Below are 24,069 nucleotides of genomic sequence, written 5' to 3' on the forward strand. Positions count from 1 at the left end.
AAACTACCACTGTTCAACCTTTGTAAATCATGACTAAAATTTTTGAGGTTGCATTTTTCAAGCACTGATAATATGCATGATATTCGGCACAGTCCTGTGCTTCTCCATTTTAGCAAGTATTTATCCTGATGAAATTTTCCCAGTAATCTTTTTGTGTCATCTACCTCCTTGGCCAGTAAACAAAATGTTAAATAGAGCCATGGAATTGACAAAGGCTGCACCTGTGTTCTCCTGGCTTCAGCACTAATTTTAAACCATCCTCATCCAGCAGGGCGTGTCATTGGTTAACAGGCATGGGGCACATTCCCGCCATCTTGCATTCAACCCTGAATTAAGTGACCAGTCAGGCAGAGGCAAATCTGCTTCAACTATCCAGTTGGTAGGTTACTGATCTGAAGTATTCTTCTGATTTGATCACCTTCTTTCTTTTATTCCTTGATAAACAGATGAAAATCAGTAGGCTAGATAAGTAGAATCCCCTCCTGATTTGCCTATTCTTGATCATGATAAATCCTATTTGGAAAACTTTGTCAAGCACCTGAAGGCTGTTTTCAAGGGGTAAATGCATTTTCCGTAGATTTAAGTCACTGCTATCTGCACCTCTTTGAAACACATGTGGATCAGATTGACATAATATACATATCCTTCATCACTGTGTTTACAAGTTTTCATAAACCAACTGACCTTGAGATTTCTCCATTCTGAGTAATCCCTTAGTCATAACTAGATGAGGCCAAATAAATGTTGAGCAAGGAATTAGAGCGTTTAGGAGTGGGGGCATTCATTTTGTGATGTAGGAGAGAGTGATTCTGCCTAAGAAGATGTCTCATAGTTAAGTGCCTTTTGTTACACTGAGTTTTTCATGACAGAGGTCTTCCATGTGAATTCTCAAAACAAAAGGGAGGAGACATATGTATACCTATGGCTGATTCATGCTGATGTATGACAGAAACCAACAAAAAATTGTAAATCAATTATCCTCCAACTAAAAATTAATTAATTAATAAAACACAACCTCCAGTCAAGTTCAAAACAATATTCTCATTCAAGTTCTTAAAGTCATAAGAAAAGGACCAGGAAAAAAAAGAAAGTATATCACAGTTAGAAAACATGCCTCCCATAACCCTGATCTTGAATGAGGGCATGACAGTTCAAGGGTAGATTCCTGAGTGAAGAGAAGTAAGCTATTCCTGAGACATTAACCGGGCAAAATACAAGTCTGGGAGTAGATTGCAGAGTTACAGTCAATTCAGAGATGCGAACATAAAACATTGCTTTAAAATAATAGCTTTAAAAGCCTTGTTGTGTTTAGTGTTTAGATACGTCACATGTGGTTTGAAAGAAGATAACTTCAAGTTGAGATCACACTTTTTGTTTTGTTTTGTTTTGTTTTTGGCTGCACTGAACAGCTTGCAGGATCTCAATTCCCTGACTAGAGATTAAACCCAGGCCCCAGCAATGAATAGTGCTGAGTCCTAACCACTGGACAGCCAGGGAAATCCCTGAGATTAGTTTTTAAATCACTTTAATGGTAACCTCATTCTTTCTGCGTGAATGAAGGGTCCAGAGCCCCAAGATGCAAATAAGCAAAATTCTGATGCTAATGTAATGAGTTTAGAACAATTTGACTGTGCTATCTCACTAATAAGAGATTTCACCATTTCTATTGTTATTTAAGCTGTAAGATCAACCTAAAAAGAGATAGAATAACATGAACTTTTAGGATTGTTTGATGGGTCCAATTTCCTGTGTTTTAAGGAAGGAGAGGAACTCACAAATCCTTCCAATCATCAAAGGATGTTTGCCTGTAAATTCCTTTACATAGTGTGACAATATAGAGCTTTTTGAGGGAAAAAAAATCCTGGAATAAATATTTGAACTCCTGTATTTTATTAGAATATAGACTCTTTTGATTATAATCGGGCTTTTCATATGATGTAATTTAAAATCTACATATTTTTCTTTTGTTTCTAGATCCATCAGTTTTAGGCAAGAGTCCTGTCTACCTCCTTTAATCCTTCAGATCCCCTCTTCTCAGCCATCCTTCTCCAAAATTAGCCTATCATTACATCTTTCCAATAACTGTTGTTATTCTAACATTTGAATGTTAGGTTTACCTTCTCTGTTTTACTTTTTTAAAGAAGATGCTTGTCTCACATGAAATTTGTCTCAAAGTTTCCACAGTTTTGGGTAATGTGAGTATACTTCTAAAAATGTTCCGCCGGCAGACATGAAGTATTCTTTTCACATGCTAGAATAAGAATCTGAGGCCTAAGGAGAGAAAGTGACTTTCCTGAAATCAAAAATAAGTCAGTCTCTGAAATGAAATCGTATCATCTCAACTCTTAGAAGTCGATTTCAAAATCTCACTTCCCTGCCATGTGCAAGGATGAAAGACCTTTTCAAATATATTATTTTAGTAAGTTTGTGGATCTCCTTTATTAATGAGTAAGATTTTCTTTTTTACTGACTGGAAAACAACAGTAACAGCATCTTAAGCTATAATGAATGAATTGAAATATTGGGTTTACAAGGGCTTCTTCTCCACAATCCACTTAAAGATCAGAAGATGAATTCTAGATCCACGTTCTGCCATACAGGAACAGGGTCAACTTTGGTCAAGAGTCAAGAATCATTATTTCCTACAGCTTTTGGCTTTCATAAAGGCTTTCATAATTTAAGAGTGAATTACAGATGATCTAGGTAGCCTCTAGCTCTCTATGGAAGACTCTGATCTATGTAAGAGTACTATTTTCATCTAAATGTGATAGTGGAAAAAAAACGTGCTTGCAGAGTCTCGGCTCTACCTTCTATGTTTTTCTATGAAATTTAGAAATTCTCATATACTTCAGAGGATCAAAATGTCTTCTGATAATCAATATAACTTCTAAGATGTTTTTCAATAAAATGATGACTGTTGCTTATCTTTCCTATTTTATTTTTTAATTTAAAATAGAAAGGCCCAGAAGATGCACAAGCAGCTGAAATCCCTATACCTAGTCTGAACACTCCCAACAGAAAATGTGAGTACCAATTTTAAAAATCCAAACATTAAACATAGGAAGTGCCATAAGGAAAGGTTATATCTCCTTTGAAATAAATATGTCAAAACCATATCCATTTCCTATTAGGTAGGTATGTATTTCATTATTAAAACTTTTACAATGAAATTTTAAATAAAGGCTCATTTCTATTCCTACCTTTGAAAACTACTACCATTAATATCAACTTTACTCCATTCTTTAAAAATGTTTTCCCTCATTACTTATCTTTGCGACCCTGTAGACAGTAGTCCGCCAGGCTCCTCTGTCCATGGGATTCTCCAGGCAAGAATACTGGAGTGGGTTGCCATGCCCTTCTCCAGGGCATCTTCCCAACCCAGGGACTGAACCTATGTCTCTTATCTCCTGCATTGGCACATGGGTTCTTTACCACTAGCACCACCTAGGAAGCCCTCTGGAAACTTAAATTAGTATAAATACTTATGTGGTTATCAAGGCTCCTTTAAAATCCTGCTTATGTGGTGATTTGAGCCTGTCACTTCCCATGAAGTTCTGCATCATGATTGGTTTCTTGTCTTCTATCACAGTCTACTGATAATTCATCACAAATGTCTTATCTCCTTTATACCGTTAATAGCATGGTGAAGTTCAAATCAGTGCCAGTTCATTATTCACAACTTATGCTAAAATTCACTTGTTTGTATAATTTACATCCAATCTTTTTCTTTCTAGGAATGCCCCTGTTTCTGAATTTGATTTACCAATTGTGGATAGGACTTGTTTCCCATTTGCTCATGCTTCTGAATAATTCTTAAAACTCTTTTTTTTAAAGATCCATGTTGGTTTTCACCAGTTGCCCCATTTTTCTCTCTGATATTACCCTTTTGTAAACATACTTCTCAATATTTTAATGTTAAGTAGTCATGGTGAGTTACTCCCATTCTACCAGAGTAAGTTACCTAATAAGAAAGAGAGCTATGTATTGAGTCCTTATATGCCAGACACAGTGCTAAACACATGACATGGATTATCTCATTTAATCCTCTTACACTTTACTGAAGTAATAATTAATATCCATTTTATACAAATGAAAAGACCCCTCGTTAGACAGGGTAAGTCGCTGACCAGGACTACAGCATTGAGGAGCTAAGGAATGCTAATGAACCAACGATTTCCTTGTGATCATTCTCTCAGGCCTGCATTCCTATATTTTTTTCAAATTCATTCATTCGTTCATCCATCCATTCAGAAATGGATGTTTTAGGCACCATGTATGCTGCTGCTGCTGCTAAGTCACTTCAGTCATGTCCAACTCTGCAACCCCAGAGACAAGGCTCCCCCGTCCCTGGGATTCTCCAGGCAAGAACACTGGAGTGGGTTGCCATTTCCTTCTCCAATGCGTGAAAGTGAAAAGTGAAAGTGAAGTAGCTCAGTCGTGTCCAACTCCTAGCGACCCCATGGACTGCAGCCTACCAGGCTCCTCCGCCCCTGGGATTTTCCAGGCAAGAGTACTGGAGTGGGTTGCCATTGCCTTCTCCGTGTATGCACCAGGGAATAAAGTTAGGAATGGTCTTTATCCCTAGTTTGCAATGTGTTTGAGGAGTTAAATGCTAAGAGCAATGAACATGATGGTAACAATCACTATTTGGAATGTGTTTGATGTTTTAAATCCTATAATTTCTTTCTGTGATTCAAAATATATAACTACATAGTCATTCCAATTCTATTTTCAGGACATTTCTAGTGATATTTTTAAATCCCGAATCTTTAGTTCCAGGAGAAATTTTAGAATGCCTGGCACTTAGAAGTTATATTAGAGACATTTCTTTGTATTTGTTTTTGGAAAAAAGGAAGAGGAAAGGCCACACCTAGTCAAATTAGGAGCAGAGACTGGTTGCTAGCTCAGGGAATAATAATGGTCTTATTCAAATGTTTTGTAGGTCTCATATCTTTCCACTTCAGATATGAAGCTTGGCATACAGAATGAACAGTGAACAAATCCAAATTTGATTACCCAACCGCCATTTTTGCCAGGGACAAATTGAATTAACTTCAAATATTTGATTCCTTGTTTTTTATTACCTCATTGGTAGAGCTCAGGATGTGAAGGTCTATCCACAGTCTGATTTAAATAAACAAAAAGCAACATGATACCATATCCAATCCATGTATCACCATGGAAAACCTCTGATAAGTCAGAAATGTGGAACTCAGTATGACTGCCAGGTTCCTAAGAAAAGGAAAACTATTGAATATTGTCAATAGTTCTATAGTGAGTACATTGATTTGTCAATGCATGCTTGTCTTATTTTCCAGTGAATAATGTTGTAATTGTCTTAACCAGTATGCACATTGTGTTCCTTATAGATTATATGCAAATATGTATATTTGCCTGTGGCTTGTTACATGGTCATTTATAACCCCATATCAGTGATAATAAAATAATAGGCTACAAAAATAGGTTGGACTGTTTCTTGGCAGAGTATAAATTGGGTAAAGATTTTCCATCTGAATATATGCTATTAATATCAAAACTGCATGTAGGCATATGCACAGAAATTGGGAATCATAATTTATTTGTATGCTACAACATTGTCAAATGCACTTTCAATTGCTTTTTTTTCTCCCCCACAAGGAAGAGCTTTACTTCTGAATATTGGCAAGAACAACTCAAGTGACCTGTTTGCATTATTAAGTTCAGAGAGCTTCCAGGCAATGCCAATAAGAACTCTCTCTAATTCAATAATTTGATATTTATTCTATATTTTTCTGACCTTTGCCTAAAGTCTTCTCGTTTTTACTCAGGAATAAAATGGATTATGAAACCACAAGAATGATAGAACTGAGTCTCACAGAGATGATTCTAAATAAAGAATGATTTTGAGAAGTGAAATACTTGGGATGTCTTTACAACACAGTCAGTGCACGTACCTCCTGGCCAATAGTCTGGGCTAGTATGCTGTTTACTGAAGTTCCTTTTTTCACAGTGTGGGTTATAAAATGTTACATCATATTCCCCCAATAAAATAACAAATCATATTATAATATAGTCCCTCCACCACCTCAGATCCAATAACAGAAATGAGATGATCTCTTCCTATTTTTATGGGTGTCCAATTGTTAGAATATTGTGTGTGGTTCTAATAGTAACAATAGCAACTCCTCAAACCTGCCACACAATTTATATCAACTGACTAATTAATTTTTAGACTACAGCAATTGATTTTAATGACTTTTGTTATCAAGTGGTATACCTAGATAGTTCACTATCATGATATGTGTTTATCCCTGAAGTACTTTTGTACTTGTTAATGCTTCCACCCCAAATACTAATATACAATTTCAGGTTTTTGAAAGCAGAAATTCTGTCTGTTAAAAGCTTGAGCCCAATTAATGATCTAATTATTTCATTAATTAAATCCATTATGGTCCAGTTTATTTCTTTGGTTGTCTCCTTAATCAGATCATGTATACAATATAATAGAATCCCAAGAAGACAGCTTCTCTCTACTTTATTGGGCATCTAGTTGGTCTGCTGCTGCTACTGCTAAGTCGCTTTAGTCGTGTTCGACTCTGTGCAACCCCATAGATGGCAGCTGACCAGGCTCCCCCGTCCCCTGGATTCTCCAGGCAAGAACATTGGAGTGGGTTGCCATTTCCTTCTTCAATGCATGAAAGTGAAAAGTGAAAGTGAAGTTGCTCAGTCGTGTCCGACTCTTAGTGACCCCATGGACTGCAGCCTACCAGGTTCCTCCGTCCATGGGATTTTCCAGGCAAGAGTACTGGAGCGATCTAGTGCTGAATTATTTTTCTGAAAGACAAAACATTTAGTAATTTTTCCAAAGCTAACTTTGGAATCACAAGTGTTGGCAGCAGTTCTATCATAGTCACATTTAAGGAGTGAAGGGGCAGTAGGGGACAGTGAAGGGGCAGTTCTTAGCACCAACCAGAAAGGGGGATGATCACAGAAGGGCAGGAGGTTGACAGTTGACTCCAGCAGATTGACACGAGGAACAGTCTGATTCAGGGGCCAATTTTGGAAAATAGACTCTATTTTAACGACATTCTGCCCAGAAGGTCTTAAAAATTTTAAAATGCTTTACAAAAGACTTATGTGGAAAGGTCATTGAACATATTTTGGAAAGTTATAGCTGTATTATTTTTATTTTCTTCTTTTGGCACAGCTGAGTAGGGGGCTAGAAAAGCAAATATAGTTTATTTTCTAATTACTTGAACCCATTAGAAAAGCAGCAACCATACCTGCAAGAGTGTCATATTGCATCTCTAGTCCTGACTTATTTTGAAAGCTGAAACAAAGTAGAGTTACTTAATCTGATGCAATTTAAGAATGTCAAAGATGAATGGGAATATTGGTTGTAATTGAAGGATTCCATGAACTGTGTTGTGCTCTGTTAATACTTCTCACACCTTTATTTTGTTCTTTAGGCAAAACCATTAGCTTGCTAGCAATAATGATTCTGGTTGGGGACAGCCTGCATAATTTTGCAGATGGCCTAGTAATAGGAGCAGCCTTCTCATCTTCATCCGAGGCGGGAATGACCACGACTATTGCTATCTTGTGTCATGAAATTCCCCATGAAATGGGTAAGTCAGAAAAGAATCACTGCCTCCTTCTCGTTGAGAAAATCCTAATATATTTCTTGCCATGATTTACTAGCCTTCTTTTTCCAACACATAATTGAAAGATGAATACTTTCCATTCATAATTTATTTAAACCATCAAAAGCAGAGAAGAAGGAAGAAAATTCCTGTACCTCGAGATAGAATTCAGTTAGGCTCCTTTATATTTCTTGGAGCCAGAAGTGACTCTTTTTGGATTCTGGAGAATTCTCTACAGCAGAGAGACTTTCAGAGAAACCTCCTTTTGAAGAATATCAGCAAAACCTTCCAAATTTGCATATGAAATGTGGGGAAAACATTAAGAGGGGAATTGGATCCATTATGTTCGCAAACAGGCCAATGAGATAAAATAACATTTAAATTAAAGCCAAACCATGGTTTCATCAACCTGATTTATACAAAATGTCTAAAGCCAAGCGTAACATTGAAATGACAGGCATGTGGTAGCAGATGCACAAAAGACTCTCTTTCTGGATAATCTTAATAACCCGTGTAATTAAAATCCTGCCTCTCAGAAACCAAGAAGAGATGGAGTAGACATTTCTGAAATGGGTCCAGAAAGAGGAGAGGCTGGTTCCAGACACGCTTGTGCCCTTGAGAGAGGGCTCTTCTCAGTAGTCACTTTCTCATCTCACTTTCACGTTTATATTGTCCACTTGGGCCACCCCTGACCTCTTGGGTTCTGTGTCTGTAGCCCAAAGTCCTATCACTGATCATCACTGACTATTCCTCTCTAAGGAGTTTATCCAAGGTCCTCCCTGAATCCATCAAGACTTTTGGTCTGGGAGCCATGTTTGATCTTGTTTTGACTACTGTGGTAAAAACCAATAGAGGTGGGTGACAGTCTGTGATAGGCCAACAAGGATGTCTTAAGATCTGTTCATAAGATTAATTATGCAATAGAACTAGGAAAACTGAGTTCCTGGGCTGCCTTTTATTTTTTTAATTATTGAAGCACAGTTGATTTATAATATTGTGTTCATTTCCGCTGTACAGCACCGTGACTCAGTTATACATATATATATACATTCTTTTTAATATTCTTATTCATTATGTGTCTTTATTGAATTTCATCCTCTTCTTAATTCCCCAAAACTAAGAAATAGAGCCTCTCAGATTAAAAGATTATTCTTCTTTTGGAGGAAAAGTGTGGAGAGAATAAGGTCATTTTTCTCTAGTCACTGAGGCAGTAAAACATTTTCTAAAGGAAAAATGTGTTTTCCTAACCAATTTTTGCAATAATTTAAAAATCTCCTATTAAGTCATCATTTTCTCCTTCCCCACAGAAGCTCCTGCATAAGTTAAAAGAAAAAGAAAAACCCACATAATGTTTACTACCTTGGGATTTTGCCTGGCAAATTTCCAGCTGAAAAGATTTAGAAATCCCAGGCCAGCAAGTCCTTTATTTTGCATTTGTCTAAGCTGAAAATGTCATAGGACATTAGGAAGTAAAGAGTATGTCACACTTCTCTCTGTATATACCACCTCCTGGAACAGTAAAAGGAATAGAACTTTTGAAATGTAGCTTCCTAAAGTATAAACAGTTGGGCTATAAATTCTTGAGAAATATAGGAAAGTGTTTTTTTAACCAACCGTTCAATTTTACTTATAAAATCAACCCCAATTGCTGAAATTTAAAACAGATTTCATAATAAAATAGCACAGGACTCGAACAAAGGCATTATCAGTTAAATGATAATTCTGTTTTCTTTTCTCTTAAATTTCAGGAGACTTTGCTGTGCTCCTAAGCTCTGGACTTCCTGTTAAGATTGCCATCCTGATGAATTTTATAAGTGCTTTAACTGCCTTCATAGGACTGTATATTGGCCTCTCAGTATCAACGGATCCATGTATTCAAAACTGGATCTTAACAGTTACGGCAGGGATGTTCTTATATTTATCCTTGGTGGAGATGGTAAGCTTTGTGGTTTTTCTGTTTTGCTTTTCCAAACACTAAAAATGTAAAACAGAGAAAAATACAAAATGGAAGGATCAAGGGTGAAAAGAGAAGAAGACCACAGGTAACAACATAAAAGACTAAAGAAGTATTCTGCATAATCCAAAAAAAGGAAGTAGGCAGAAGACATAGAATTTCAGATTCAGAAAATACTGACATTCTTTAAGCCAGTTTAAGTGGAATGAATGAAACTTTTCAATTCTCCAAAAGGCATCATCAGTTCATTCTGCTCCAGCTTTGCATCTGTAGAAGATGCCTAAACTTCCAACTGAAGAACAAAAAGTTTTTTTAAATAGCCAGCCATTTTGTTTATACATTAGCAAATATTGCGTTGACTAAAAAAAGTTTGTTTGGGTTTTCCCGTACCAACATCTTGGCAAACCCAATATTTCAGCTTTGTCATTAAGTTAAAGAACTTTTTGGCTTAAGGAAACAACCCTATTTTTTTTTAAATGATTTAAGTTTTAATTGCCAAAGCACTATCATGCTGGTGAAATGAGAAAAATGATTATGTATTGCGTCTCTAAATTTGCAATACATTTTTCCTGAAGACGTTCTTGGTGACACCAATGGTTAATTCAATAATCATTTTTCATCCTCTATAATCCTATGAAGGAACTGAACCTGGGAAATTTCACATTCTTGCCTCTAAAATTCTAATCTCTGCAAGATAAACCTGTTTTTTAAGGTCACCTTCTATCAGACTTGCTTACAACTTACATGTCTTAAGGTGAGAGTCATAATGATTATCCTGTCTCGTGGGTGAGAATAAGGCAAGTAAAAATGGCATAAACTAACAAAAGAAATATTTAAGGTTTAAAAATCAATAGAAAGCCAACCTGATCAGATATAAAATATGTGATAAAATATATCCTGGAGCTGAAAAGTAAAATAAACAATCTTGAAGGTCATATTTGGAATAGGACCATTGGGGTTGACTAGTGAATCCAACAACTGTCCTGGAAGTAAGAGAATATTTCATAAAGAATAAAAATCTGGAAGGCAGAAACTGGATTGCTATGACCAGAGCAGTGCATTCTGTAAGCAGAATTCAAGAAGGGACTCATCAACGTAAGCTACCATCTTCAGCCCCACTGTAGGGACTTCCCTGGTGGTCCAGCGGTAGGACTTCATGCTTCCCTGCAGGGCAGGGGCGGAGGGTGGGGGTTGGGTTTGACCTCTGGTTGGGGAACTAAGATCCTGCATTCTGCACACAGCATGGCATGGCCAAAATAAATGTGGACTTAAAAAATATTCACAACCTGAAAGCTGAGAGTTATGTTTTAATCAGTGGGAATTTTTAGGACATCAAGCCTGGGAGACAGCATCTCAAGTAAGCCTAAGAGCTGCTCCAAGGAAGTGGTGGGAGGGGTCAGCTTATAGAGAAGTTTTGCAACAAAGGGCAGGTAGTCTGAACATCCAAAGATTTTTGTAAATTGAAACCAGATTTCTCAAGTTAAGGGTATGGAAGTATTCCTCCTTTCAAAAAGAATTCAGCACTTTTCTGTGCATGGGAAGATGAAAGAATCTGGGCTCAATGAAATCATTGCTTTGATAGGCACCTCAGCTGTCTGGAGCCTGTATCCTGTGTTTTCACACTCTGAATTTCCTCCGGGCTCACTGTAGGGAGTGGCTGCAGTCTGACGGCAGCTAGATGCAGATATTCTTTCCTTCCTGAGTTCTCTCAGGGCTCAGCAGCTCACGCTGGAGGGCGGCAATCACTGATGAAGGCGTGACATCCTTTGTTTACTGATATGGCAGGAAACATACCATTTCTCACAAACCAACCAACCGCTTAAATGCTCTGACTCTTTGATATTTTTTCTTAATTTTTATGAGATTCAAAAAGTGAGGTAAACACCGAAATGTACTTCCATGTTTGGGAATGTTCCTACATATTATCTGTGATACTCAGGAAATTTCCTACTCGTACAGTGAAGATAGTCAAAAGTACTATAGCAGATTCTATCCATCTTTTCTGAACCCCAATCCCCAACCTGCAATCAATGTTACCAAATCGTATAATTTTCCCAGTTTGAGGAATCTGGATGTCTAGCCTTGTGTGGCTTAGAAAACACATGGCCACTAATCACTGAATGTTGTCAGCTGCTTTCTGTTTAAAATGTCTGCAGATCCATCTTAAGTTCATTTTCAAGCCTCCTGATTTTCAGCTTTGTATTTCTAATTTCTTTCCTCTTCTTGAGTTCATCAAGGGGCAGTTTCTATATTACTTGAAGTTGATTTTGTATCTTAATATGGTCTGGATCTCTCTTCAAGTATGATGGATGTGTATGTATGAAGTCAATCTTTTCTCTTTGTCTCCCAAAATTGACTTGAGAAGATTATCAGGAACTACTTGAGCCTTAAGCTAAATACATCCTTTTCCCCTCAAAGTTTCTCCTCCCAGTCTTGTAAGCATAAAGAATTGCTTGTAAGAAAACAGTGTGGTTGACATCCTAAGAAATTCCAACTAGAAGAAATCCTGACCTTATTGAAAATTACTATTGGCCAAAGAAAAACTAGCATCCTGGCAAAAAGACAGGAAAGAAAATACTCTGGGTTTCCTGGGGCTACTTCCTATAATCCAGGTCACCTGCTCTCACGGCCTTTTGAGTAACTTCTAAACAAATACAGCCCTTTCACATAGCGGCAAGTTTAACTGTTGTTGTACTCTGGGGCTGTGCCAAAGAAAATACTCTTGTCATTTCAAGGGAAGAAAACAAGGTTTCAAGACTGTACAACAGCAAAGAAAATAAATGACAGTAACTAAAGGGTAAGGAGGAATACTTTCATACCCTGGCTATTTACCAAACCTTGGAAATGTACCAGGCACCTTCTGTGCAGGGTTAATGTGAAAAGATTAGCTATATTTTTGCCTTGCTTGTTTGTTTCAAAGTAATCAGCTGTGTTATTTCAAACTCCTAAAAAGAAAAGAACTCAAAAAATTGGGCCATTTGTTGGCAGTGATGCCAACAAAGCAGAAAGTCTTCACCAGGGCAGTCAGCCAGCCTAAAATTCTCCAAAGTGGTGTTGCCTTATCCAAGCACACCAACTCCCAGTGACACTGAATGGTTTCTAAAGGAAATTAAGAATGAATGCAGCTCTGGGTGGCCAGAGAAAATTCATTCTCTGTTAGAAAGATCCATGTGGGTTTCCCCAAGCAAAGTCTAAGACAAAGGCCTCTGTGAAGTCATGCACTTGGGAGGTGATCTCAGGAAGCAGGAGGGAAGGACAGGTGGAGTGAAACAGAGAAGGATAAGACAATAGGTTTTTTATTAAGTTCAACACTGCCACACGGCATCCTCCACACAAGACCTTCTGAGGGTGCTTCTGTCCCTGTCGTTCATCTGTCCCTTAAGTAACCCCTCCACACACACACTTCAGGTTATGGATGCCCGAGTGCCAAGGGCGTTCACTGGCAGTTCCATGCCATCACATGGATGGCAACAGAAGGAAGAATGTAGCATGGGCCTGAAGCAAGGCTCAGTGCAGGATAGTTAATGCCCTCTTGGAACTGGTCTCTGCAGCAGTAGCTGGGCTGAGAGATGGGCTGAAAGAATATAAAATAGCACACATGTGCTAGCCATTAGCAGTTGACCCTATTTGCCCCTCAAATATGTTTTGGTCTCCTTGACTTTAAAGTTCCATCTACACCAAAGCCCCTGCATGGTGGTAGCCAGTCAAAAACTCCACAAAGAGTTAACCCAAGATAGTCAGTGGAAGCAATCTCTAAACCCTACTGGTCTTGAGGAAGTTTTGTTTCATTTTGTTTTAACTTTTTTTCTTTTTTAAAAATTATTTCATTTATTTATTTTGTTTTTAGGCTGTGCCACATGGTATGTGGGGGCTTCCTTATTGGCTCAGCGGTGAGGTAAAGAATCTGCCTGCCAATGCAGGAGTCAAGGGTTCTATCCCAGGGTCAGGAAGATCCCCTGGAGAAGGAAATAGCAACCCATTCCAGTATTCTTGCCTAGGAAATCCCATGGACAGAGGAGCCTGTTAGGCTACAGTCCATGGGATCCCAAAGAGTCAGACACGATTTAGCAACTAAATGACAACATGCTACGTGTGAGATCCTATTTCCCTAATCGGGGGTTGAACCCACATCCCCTGCATTGAAAGCATGGGGTCTCAACCACTGGACCAGTAGGGAAGTCCTGAGGCAATATTTGATATTCGTGGTCTCTGTTCTTCCAGCACCTGATCTTGATTCTTGCCACCTTCAGGCAGCTCTTCAGCTGATTCGGATTTCTTTCCTGGTAGGGACAGCCAGGTCTTCCCTATAGGGATCTGCTTTGTTTCCGTCAGGCCACATTTCCTGTGGTTGCCTGTTCACCATTGTCACCAGGTATGGAAGCACCAAGTGAGGCTCCAAGAAATTCTCAGGTCTCTAGATACAGTCCTTGCTGCCTCCATTGTGTAGCAGTCCCCCTGACTCCACATGGTGACCATTGACAATTGCTCCCACCATCACAGTAACTTTTTCTCTCTTAGTTGATCAGTCAGCATGAGGTGCTCAAGTGACCACATGGTAGTCATAACTTCAAGTTCAGTGGAAGTGTTCCCTGGTGTATTCTCCTCAAGAATAAGGATGTCTGTTATCTGATGGTGCTAGAGTTTTCAGGAACAGGAAGCACAAATTCTACAAACAGAAAAGCTGGCAGTGATTGTATACCATCATTCCATGATTTTCCCTATTGTTTCTGCTCTTATTTCTTCCTTCTCCTCACTTTGCATTTAATTTTCTGATCAATTTCTGGCTTTACGAGGTGGAGTGATGTATCATTGATTTTAAATCGTTTCTTCTTTTCTAGAGTAAGCATTGAAAGCTGTACATTTCCCTCTAGGCACTGCTTTGCTGAATCTCATGTACTTTACTTTATTTAATTTCTAATATTTATTTATTTGACTTCACCAGGTCTTAGTTGTGGCATATGGGATCTTTAGTTGCAGCCTGTGGCTCTAGTTCCCTGACTAGGGATCAACTTCATTGGGAACATGGAGTCTTAGTCACTGTTCCACAGGGGAAGTCCTCTCTTGTGTATTTTCATATGTTCTGTTTCCAGTGCAGATCATTTTGAAGTGTTTTTAAACATTATAAACATCTCATAGTTTTTCTTATTTGACCCATGTGTTATATGGAAGTATGTTGTCTCATTTCTTAATATTTGTAATTAAAAGAAAGTCTTATAGTTAAATTTATTTTAATACTTGCTTAGTCAGAAAATATACTTTGTATTATTTTAGCCCTTTGAAATGTTTTGAAACTTGCTTTATGGCCCAGAGTATGGTCTAACCTGGTAAATGGTCTCATATGCACTTGAAAAGTAAATGAGTGCAGCAGCTATCGGGTGTGGGTTTCTGTGAATGCCAGTGTCAGGCTGGTTGATATTATTCATATTCTCAAATTCTGTATTAACTTTTTCTCCACTAGTTCTGTTTTATGCAAGGAGTTAGAATACAGGCCAATATTTATGGGTTTGCTTATTTCTTAGTTCTATCAATTGTGTTTCATGCACTTGAAGCTCTGTTACTAGACACATCCATATATAGGGCTGTTATGTCTTCATGATTGAACTGATACTTTTATCATGATGAATGATTCCTCTTTGCCGCCGCTGCTGCTGCTGTTGCTAAGTCGCTTCAGTCATGTCCGACTCTGTGTGACCCCATAGATGGCAGCCCACCAGGCTCCCCGGTCCCTGGGATTCTCCAGGCAAGAATACTGGAGTGGGTTGCCATTTCCTTCTCCAATGCATGAAAGTGAAAAGTGAAAGTGAAGTCGCTCAGTCGTGTCCAACTCTTCGCGACCCCATGGACTGCAGCCTACCAGGCTCCTCCATCCATGGGATTTTCCAGGCAAGAGTACTGGAATGGGTTGCCATGGCCTTCTCCGTGATTCCTCTTTATGTTTAGTAAATTCCTTGTCTTGTAGTCTCCTTTGCCTGATGTAAATATAGTCACATCTGCTTTCCTGTTTACTATTTGCATAGAATGTGGAAAGTAAGGGGTGGGGCTTTGATAGAGTATTTGAAGTGACATAACAGAGAAATGTCTGATATAACCAGCAATGTCTGTGATTAATATGTTAGCATCCATATATCTTGTTTATCTAATTTCTCTAAATCTTATTTATAACCAGAACTGTTGATTTGCTGTCTTTTTCATACTCCCATCTTTGCTACAAAGGTTTCCTGGTATTTGTTCTTTATAGTTATAGTGGCTGCCCAAAGATATACATGTCCTAATCTTGGAAGCTTGTGAATATGTCATCTCACATGTCAGAAGAGACTATGCAGGTGTGATTAAGGTTTGAACCTGGAGATGGGGAGATTGCCCAGAGTTTCTCATAAAGATGGTGCATAAGTGCTCATTTCCATTTTGCACATTAATAACCGTGATGATGAAAATGATACAATAGTTATAACTACATGAAAACATGTACAAGGATTCAAAACAGACTTGATGTTATTTGGCTTATAACGTGTAGATACTACACCAAAAAATGTAATTTTCAGAAAATTTTAGCTTCTTAAAATTTAAAAATAAAATTCCTGACAATTGTAATTACTAATTCATAGCCAAATCTTTTGTTGTGTTGTTCAATCACTAAGTCATATCCAACTCTTAGTGACCCCATGGACTGCAGCATGCCAGACTCCTCTGTCCTCCACCATATCCCAGAATTTGCTCAAGTTCATGTCCATTGAGTTAGTGGTGCTATATAACCATCTCATCCCCTTCTCCTTCTGCTTTCAATCTTTCCCAACATCAGAGTCTTTTCTAATGAGTTGGCTGTTTGCAACAGGTGGCCAAAGTATTAGAGCTTAAGCATCAGTCCTTCCAACAAATATTCAGGGTTTATTTCCTTTAGGATTGACTGGTTTGATCTCCTTGTAGTCCGAGGGACTCTTAAGAGTCTTCTTCAGAACCACAACTTGAAAGCATCAATTTTTCAGCACTTAGCCTTCTTTATGGTCCAACTTTCACATCCATTCTTGACTACTAAAAATACCATAGCTTTGACTACACAGACCTTTGTTGGCTAAGTGACGTCTCTGCTTTTTAATATGCTGCCTAGGTTTGTTATAGCTTTCCTTCTAAGGAGCAAGCACTTTCTAATTTCATGGTTTTATTTACTGTTCTCAGTGAATTTGGAACCCAAGAAAATTAAATATGTCACTGTTTCCACTTTTCCCCCTCCCATTTGCCATGAAATGATGGGACCGAATGCCATGATCTTAATTTTCTGAATGTTTAAGTTTCAAGTCAGCTTTTTCACTGTTCTCTTTCACCCTCATCAAGAGGTTCTTGAGTTCCTCTTCATTTTCTGCCATTAGAGTGGTATCACCTGTGCTATCTGAGGTTGTTAGACTAATTCAAATTAGCCAGGGTTGTTGTTGTTCAGTCGCTCAGTTGTGTCCGACTCTTTGTGACCCCATAAACTGCAGCACACCAGGCTTCCCTGTCTTTCACCATCTCTGGGAGCTTGGTCAAACTCATGTCCATTGAGTCGGTGATGCCATCCAACCATTTCATCCTCTGTTGTCCTCATCTCCTCCTGCCTTCAATCTTTCCCAGCATCAAGGTCTTTTCTAATGAATCAGCTCTTCTCATCAGGTGGCCAAAATATTGGAGCTTCAACTTCATCTTCAGTCCTTTCAATAAGTATTCAGGATTGATTTCCTAAATATTCCAATGTTAGACATAGGTTACCTATCTTGCTTTTAAAAAATAAGGTTTACAGTTAAAAAAAAACATACCTAACATTTTCTCTGGATTATTACCCTGGATTATCTGGGTGGGCCAAATCTAACCACCAGTTCTTTTTTTTTTTTTCTTTTTTTTTTTCTTTTTTTAAATTTTAAAATCTTTAATTCTTACATGTGTTCCCAAACATGAACCCCCCTCCCACCTCCCTCCCCATAACATCTCTGTGGGTCATCCCCATGCACCAGCCCCAAGCATGCTGTGTCCTGCGTCAGACGTAGACTGGTGATTCAATTCTTACATGATAGTATACATGTTAGAATGCCATTCTCCCAAATCATCCCAGTTCTTAAAGGTGGAAATCCTTCCCCAGTTGTGGTCAAAGAGATGTGATGAAAGAAGATTCAGAGAGATTTGAGGTTGCTAAATTTGAGGCTGGAGGAAGGGGACCAGGAGCCAAGGAATCCAGGCAGCCTCTAGAAACTGGAAAAGGCAAGGAGACAGATTCTCCTCTGAAGAATCCAAAATAGTTAAGCAACAAGTTACTGAACCTCAGGTCTGGCTGCTCAAAAATCAATACCTGAGAGACAGCTGTTGGTAGAAAGGAAAATTGCTTTTAATCAGAATGCTGGTAATCTATGGAGATGGTGGACTCAGTACCCCCAAAAACTGTCTGCAAAGATTCTGCTTAGCCATGAAAGTTTTTAAAGGAAAAAGGAAGTCATCACAGTTAATCACTGAGTTGAGGGGGTCAGAGTCATCACCATCCCTCACCGCATACAGGCTTGTCAGCTTCTTGTGATCTTTCTTTAGATGCTATCGTGTTCACACGGTTTGTTCATGAGATTACTGAAGTGGGAACAAGGGAAGAGATCTGGTCATCTGTTAATTACTATTCTTCTTTTCTATTTCTTTCATCTACAGGAAGCACCAACAAGTTAGGCAAGGTATTGTGTGATCATAAGATCTGATAGGGGTGCTTGAGCTGGAAATGAGTAGAACATGGGGGCACGTGATTTAAAAGTTAGTTACAACGTAGTTTTGCTAAATTGACAGGAAAGAAGGTTTCCTGCTGTGGGAGATTTCCACAAAGAACTGCTTACAACTCTCCACTGTCAGATATCATTCCATTTCGATGGGATTAGGGATGAAGGGCCATCTCCTAACTGCTTTATGCTGAGAAAGAGCATCAAGGACTTAATGTGAAAGATATTGGCATGGGTTTGAAGCACCTCTTTCCTGACAGTTTTAGTTGCCCATTTACATATATGAGCAGAACAAGCTACAGTTATTTTGATGCCCACAAAAATACAGATTGTTATGAGCAGTAGTGTTGATCCCATTCTCTTAAGGGCAGTTTTTGGAATGCTGCTAACCATAGATTCATTTGTGCTCAAGATGGAGCAGCTTATATCACAGCTGCAGTCTGTTCATCATGCAGGCGGCGTTTCCCTTCTGGTGGCAGTTATAATACCTGTAAAACAACTCAGAAATGTATATTAGACACTGAATCTGTGACTTCGTTGTCCTAATCCTTAATTGCTTGAACCTGCTCTTTTGGGACCCAGGAAGGGCTGGGAGACATCAGCTTTTCTACAAATAAGAGGCAAGAAACATGGAGGAGGCTTTTTACTTGGGGGAGGAGGGAGTGGAGCCCACGGTATTCTGCTTGGTTCCAAACGCATTGATTTTACTGGAGTAAGTTGCTTTACAATGTCGTGTTAGTTTCTGTGTACAGCAAAGTGAATCAGCTATACCTATACTTATATCCCGTCTTTCATGGATTTTATTCCTATTTAGGTCACCAGAGAGCATTGAGTAGAGTTCCCTGAGCTATATAGTAGGTTCTTATATATTATCTATTTTATATGCTCTGTTGTGTCTGACCCAGAGATTGAACCTGAGTCTCCTGTGTCTTCGGCATTGGCAGGCAGATTCTTTACCACTGAGCCACCTGGGAAGCCCTGTTTTATAGATAGTATCAATAGTGTATAATTGTTAATCCCAATCTCTGAATTCATCTTGACCCCCTTTCCCCCTTGGTATCCGTAAATTTATTCTCTGTATCTATGTCTCTATTTCTGCTGTTACAGAAATGTAAGATAAATCTGTTGTTTTAAACCAACAGGTTAGTGGTAATTTGTTGACAGTAGCAGTTGGAAGCTAATATATCTCTGTGCTGCTAACCTTGGTTTAGATGCTCTTGGGAACAAGAGGCAGCTGTGTAGGAGCTTCTCACTCTGTATGAGAACTGAAAATTCCTTCTATGAAAATTCCCAGAACTAAAAATTCAGGAAAACTTCTCACAGCCACCCTCTCTAAAATTCAAAAAATCTCTCAAACAGAAGGAAAAGACAAGCCCCCAAAGTATTTTTTTTCAAAAGTTTGAACAAGAGAGAATTTATTTTTCAACAATATGATTTTTATTTAAAGAATCAGTTAATTCATTTTGAAGAGCATTAAGTAGGTTATGCCAGGGAGAGATTAATTTTGGATCTGAAACAAGTTGCAGACCTTTAGGCATTTCCTAAGGTTTTAAATCCTGTAAAACTGTTTCCATAGCAATAAGCTCAGAGAAATCTCAAGGGGCTATCACGATGGAGATGTCCCTAGAATGGAGATAACTGGACAGCTGCCCAGGATCCAATATGTTAATAGCATCCAAGCTGATAGTGGAGGAGATGTAACTCAGAGAATGAGGTTCAGGAGAAGGATGTGCCTACCAAATTCATGCTAAAATGAAAGAAAACTAAACTCCTGTGCCCTCTCCCTGTATATCAAGGTGAATCTTTATTCATTTTATTTAGCTGTGTTGGATCTCAGTTGCAATACCTGGGGTCTTCACTGAGTCATGTGTGCTCTCTGGTTATGGCATACGGGTTGCCTAGTTGTGGTGCTTGAGCTTAGTTGCTCCAAGGTTTGTGGGAGCTTAGTTCCTCAACCAAGGATCAAATCCACATCCCCTGCATTGCAAAGTGGATTCTTAACCACTGGACCACCAGACAGGTCCCCATCATGTTGAGTTAATTGAAAATAAACCTTATTTCCAGCCCTCTCCTTCCACCAGTCTTTCTTACTACATATATCTCTGAGTTGCTTCCTCTTCTGCTCCACAGCTGGTTTTTTTTTTTGTTTGTTTTGTTTTTTGGAGTTTTTTTTTTCTTATCTTTTTTTAAAACTTCTTTTTCACTTACATAATAATGGGAGAGGAAACAACAAGATTGTAGAGGAATCACTTAGAGCAATTTGCTTATCTACCCTCTTCTGGGAATTAACATCTTCCAAGTAATATCCCAGCCATCCTTTTGCCTGGAGCATTTTCCAATTACCAAATAATTTTCTTTGTTTGCAAAGCATGGTAAAGACTATTTTGAATTTGAACTTAAGAGCCTCTGTTTTGAAAATGTACCCAAACACAGAAAAATAAGCTCTACCTATGACACCCACTCAATGAATAGGATTATTAGTAGTCCAGCAGAAGAACATTCATTGGCTTCTCTACAGTTATTTTAGTTCAGTAAATATAACAGCTTTGAGAGAGTGAATTGAGTAAAAAGAACATAAATTGGCTGACAAAACAGCTACCATACTACCTAGGTTTTGCATCTTTTTAAAAAAATCAGGTGACCTGTGGCTCATCGGTAAAGAAGCTATCTGCATTGCACTGATCTGCATTGATCCCTGAGTCAGGAAGATCCCCTGGAGGAGGAAATGGCAACCCACTCCAGTATTCTTGCCTAGGAAATGCCAAGGACAGAGCAGCCTGATGGGCTATAGTCCATGGGGTCTTAAAAGAGTTGGACATGACTTAGAGACTGTTAGAACCAAACTGAAGCCAGGACAGGCTCTAAGGGGCAGGCTAGGCCTGAGTAAAGCTGAGGCACTGGGAACTCCCACAGGCAGTGTAGCTAGACCAATCAGAAAAATTCCCATACCCCCCCCCCCCACCCCTCCCCGACCCACGCCAGACCCGAGCCAATCCAGATAGGGATGCCAGGTTTAAAAGTCCCACACGCGTATGGTTTAACCAATCAGCTATGCTGTTACAGAAACAAAGAACCGTCTGTATAAAAGTATATGTGATTCAGAACTCGGGGCCCTTGTCGGATTCCACTGTGCTGGATGAAACCTGGGCCCTGGCTCGAGCTAGTAATAACCCCCTTTATGCTTTTGCATTGCTGTGGGCATCTTATTCTCTCAGTTTTGGGGACTCGGACTCTGGGCATAACAAGACTAAAGAACAACTATAATATTAAGCTCCTCCTACACTTTGGGATTATTGATACTATTCCCTGCTCCCCATTCTTTATCTTCCAATTTATTGCATTTAATTGAGTCTTTCTTTGTCAGGGGAATTTAAATAAATCCAGTGCAATTCAATAAGTAATCCAACACAACCAAATTGTCACTGGTAAATGACTCCTTTATCCAGAAAACTAGTAAGTTATTCTCACTCTGAAGTTTGGCAATAGCGTCACTCAGTCATGTCCGACTCTTCGCGACCCCATGGACTGTAGCCCACCAGGGTCCTCCCTCCATGGGGTTTTCCAAGCAAGGGTGCTGGAGTGGGTTGCCATTTTCTTCTCCAGGGGATCTTCCCGACCTGGGTCTCCTACATTTCAGGCAGACTCCTTAACCTCTGAGCCACCAGGGAATCATAGCTAGGGGTAATGCCCTTTAAATAATATCCATCCATAAAATAAAAAACAAACATATTTTGTTTGAAAAGACATAGGATAATCTTGATATGCACATTTGCTTTCAACAAATACTGTACTTGAAATCAATGAGGGTAACTGACATCCTTTAAATCCATGACAAGCATTGAAAAGCTGTTTTAGGCAGCACAATGAATATAATTTAACATTCACAATGATTTCTTCACAAAAGCAAGAAGTATGAATCATTCTTACCAACAGTTTTGAAAGATTTACATTCTCTTTCTGTAAAAATCAGTCAAACTCTGCCCTTATATATTTTCTACTGAGGAAATTAGTAATAGACTAAACTTTGATGAACGTTGAGCTTTATAATTTTTAAAAAGTGACCACCAGAAATGTTTGTATATTTTGCTCTGCATGTTTCTTTTCTTCTTGTTAGTTTCTCAAACCATGTGTGCACACACACATATATATATATCTTCCAAAGAAATCCATTTCTTAAGAAAATGCTACAGCTGGCTGATGACTGTCTTTACTGAGCTATATAATTCAGAGTTTGTCTAACTCAACCGCTTTCCCTAATGAAAAAAACAAAATATATAAGTGAATTTTTAAATGCAAGTTAAAATCAGGTAACATCTTTGTGTCTCTGAATTATGTCTGACAGTGATAGGATATTTGTCTTATAACTCAGTTTTCAAAAAAGAAATTTTCACTTATCTTCTGTTGCAAATGGCTTCTTGAATTCCCTTGGGATACCATTGAGAAGGTAGAAACCTATAATATTGTATTTGAATATTTAACAAATAAAATATCTAATGTTGAATTTTTCAAAATAACGTTTTAAGCTTCCAGTTTGGTGATCTCAGACACACTGAGAGCTGTGGCTCTTGCTTTCTTGTTTGATAAGGAAAATGAAAACTACTGTATTCAGTTGTTTTACAAACATAGCTATTAATTTAAAAAAAAACCTAAAGGAAAGCTGAAAGCTGATGGCTTCAGATGGTGACTGCAGCTATGAAATTAAAAGATGCTTCCTCCATGGAAGAAAAATTATGACCAAACTAGAAAGCATATTAAAAAGCAGAGACATTACTTTGCCAACAAAGGTCCATCTAGTCAAAGCTATGGTTTTTCCAGTAGTCATGTATGGATGTGAGAGTTGGACTATAAAGAAAGCTGAGCACCGAAGCTTCATGCTTTTGAACTGTGGTGTTGGAGAAGATTCTTGGGAGTCCCTTGGGCTGCAAAGAAATCAAACCAGTCCATCCTAAAGGAAATCAGTCCTGAATATTCTTTGGAAGGACTGATGCTGAAGCTGAAACTCCAATACTTTGGCCACCTGATGCAAAGAACTGACTCATTGGAAAAGACCCTGATGCTGGGAACGATTAAAGGCAGGAGGGGAAGGGGATGACAGAGGATGAGATGGCTGGATGGCATCACCAACGCAATGGACATGAGTTTGAGTCAGCTCTGTGAGTTGGCGATGGACAGGAAGGCCTGTGGTGCTGCAGTCCATGGGGTCGCAGAGTCAGACATGACTGAGCGACTGAACTGAACTGAACTGAAAGGAAATCTATGACAAACCTAGACAGTGTATTAAAAAGCAGAGACATCACTTTGTTGACAAAGGTCCATATGGTCAAAGCTATCATTTTTCCAGTAGTCATGTGTAGATATGAGAGTTAGACCATAAAGAAGAGCACCGAAGAATTGATGCTTTCAAATTGTAGTGATGGAGAAGAATCTTGAGAGTCCCTTAGATTTCAAGGAGATCAAACCAGTCAATCTTAAAGGAAATCTACCTTGAATATTCATTGGAAGGACTGTTGCTAAAGCTGAAAATCCAGTACTTTGGCCACCTTGTATGAAGCACCAACTGGTTAGAAAAGACCCTGATGCTGGGAAAGATTGAGGGTAGAAAGAGAAGGTAGTGGCAGAGAATGAGATGGTTAGTTAGCATCACCCACTCAATGGACATGAATTTGAACAAACTCCGGGAGCTAGTGGAGGACAGAAGAGTCTGATGTACTATAGTCCATGGGGTTGCAAAGAGTCGGACATGAGTTGGCAGCTGAACAACAGCAACAAAAAT

At 38.7% G+C, this 24,069-nt stretch overlaps 1 protein-coding gene across 2 annotated transcripts in view; it reads left to right on the forward strand.

Annotated features, from left to right (window-relative positions):
- Nucleotides 1-24,069, forward strand: part of SLC39A12 (solute carrier family 39 member 12) — an 80,831-nt gene that overhangs the window by 43,741 nt on the left and 13,021 nt on the right. Inside the window, exons 8-11 of one of the 2 annotated variants that reach the window (XM_069548859.1) lie at nt 269-379; nt 2,957-3,023; nt 7,449-7,607; nt 9,371-9,558. In XM_069548859.1, coding sequence (XP_069404960.1) covers nt 269-379; nt 2,957-3,023; nt 7,449-7,607; nt 9,371-9,558 — 525 coding nt within the window. The remainder of the gene's footprint in view (nt 1-268; nt 380-2,956; nt 3,024-7,448; nt 7,608-9,370; nt 9,559-24,069) is intronic. The other variant, XM_069548857.1, reaches the window with a different exon arrangement.

Source organism: Ovis canadensis, chromosome 13, assembly GCF_042477335.2.
Source record: "Ovis canadensis isolate MfBH-ARS-UI-01 breed Bighorn chromosome 13, ARS-UI_OviCan_v2, whole genome shotgun sequence".
In the NCBI taxonomy this organism is placed as follows: domain Eukaryota; kingdom Metazoa; phylum Chordata; class Mammalia; order Artiodactyla; family Bovidae; genus Ovis; species Ovis canadensis.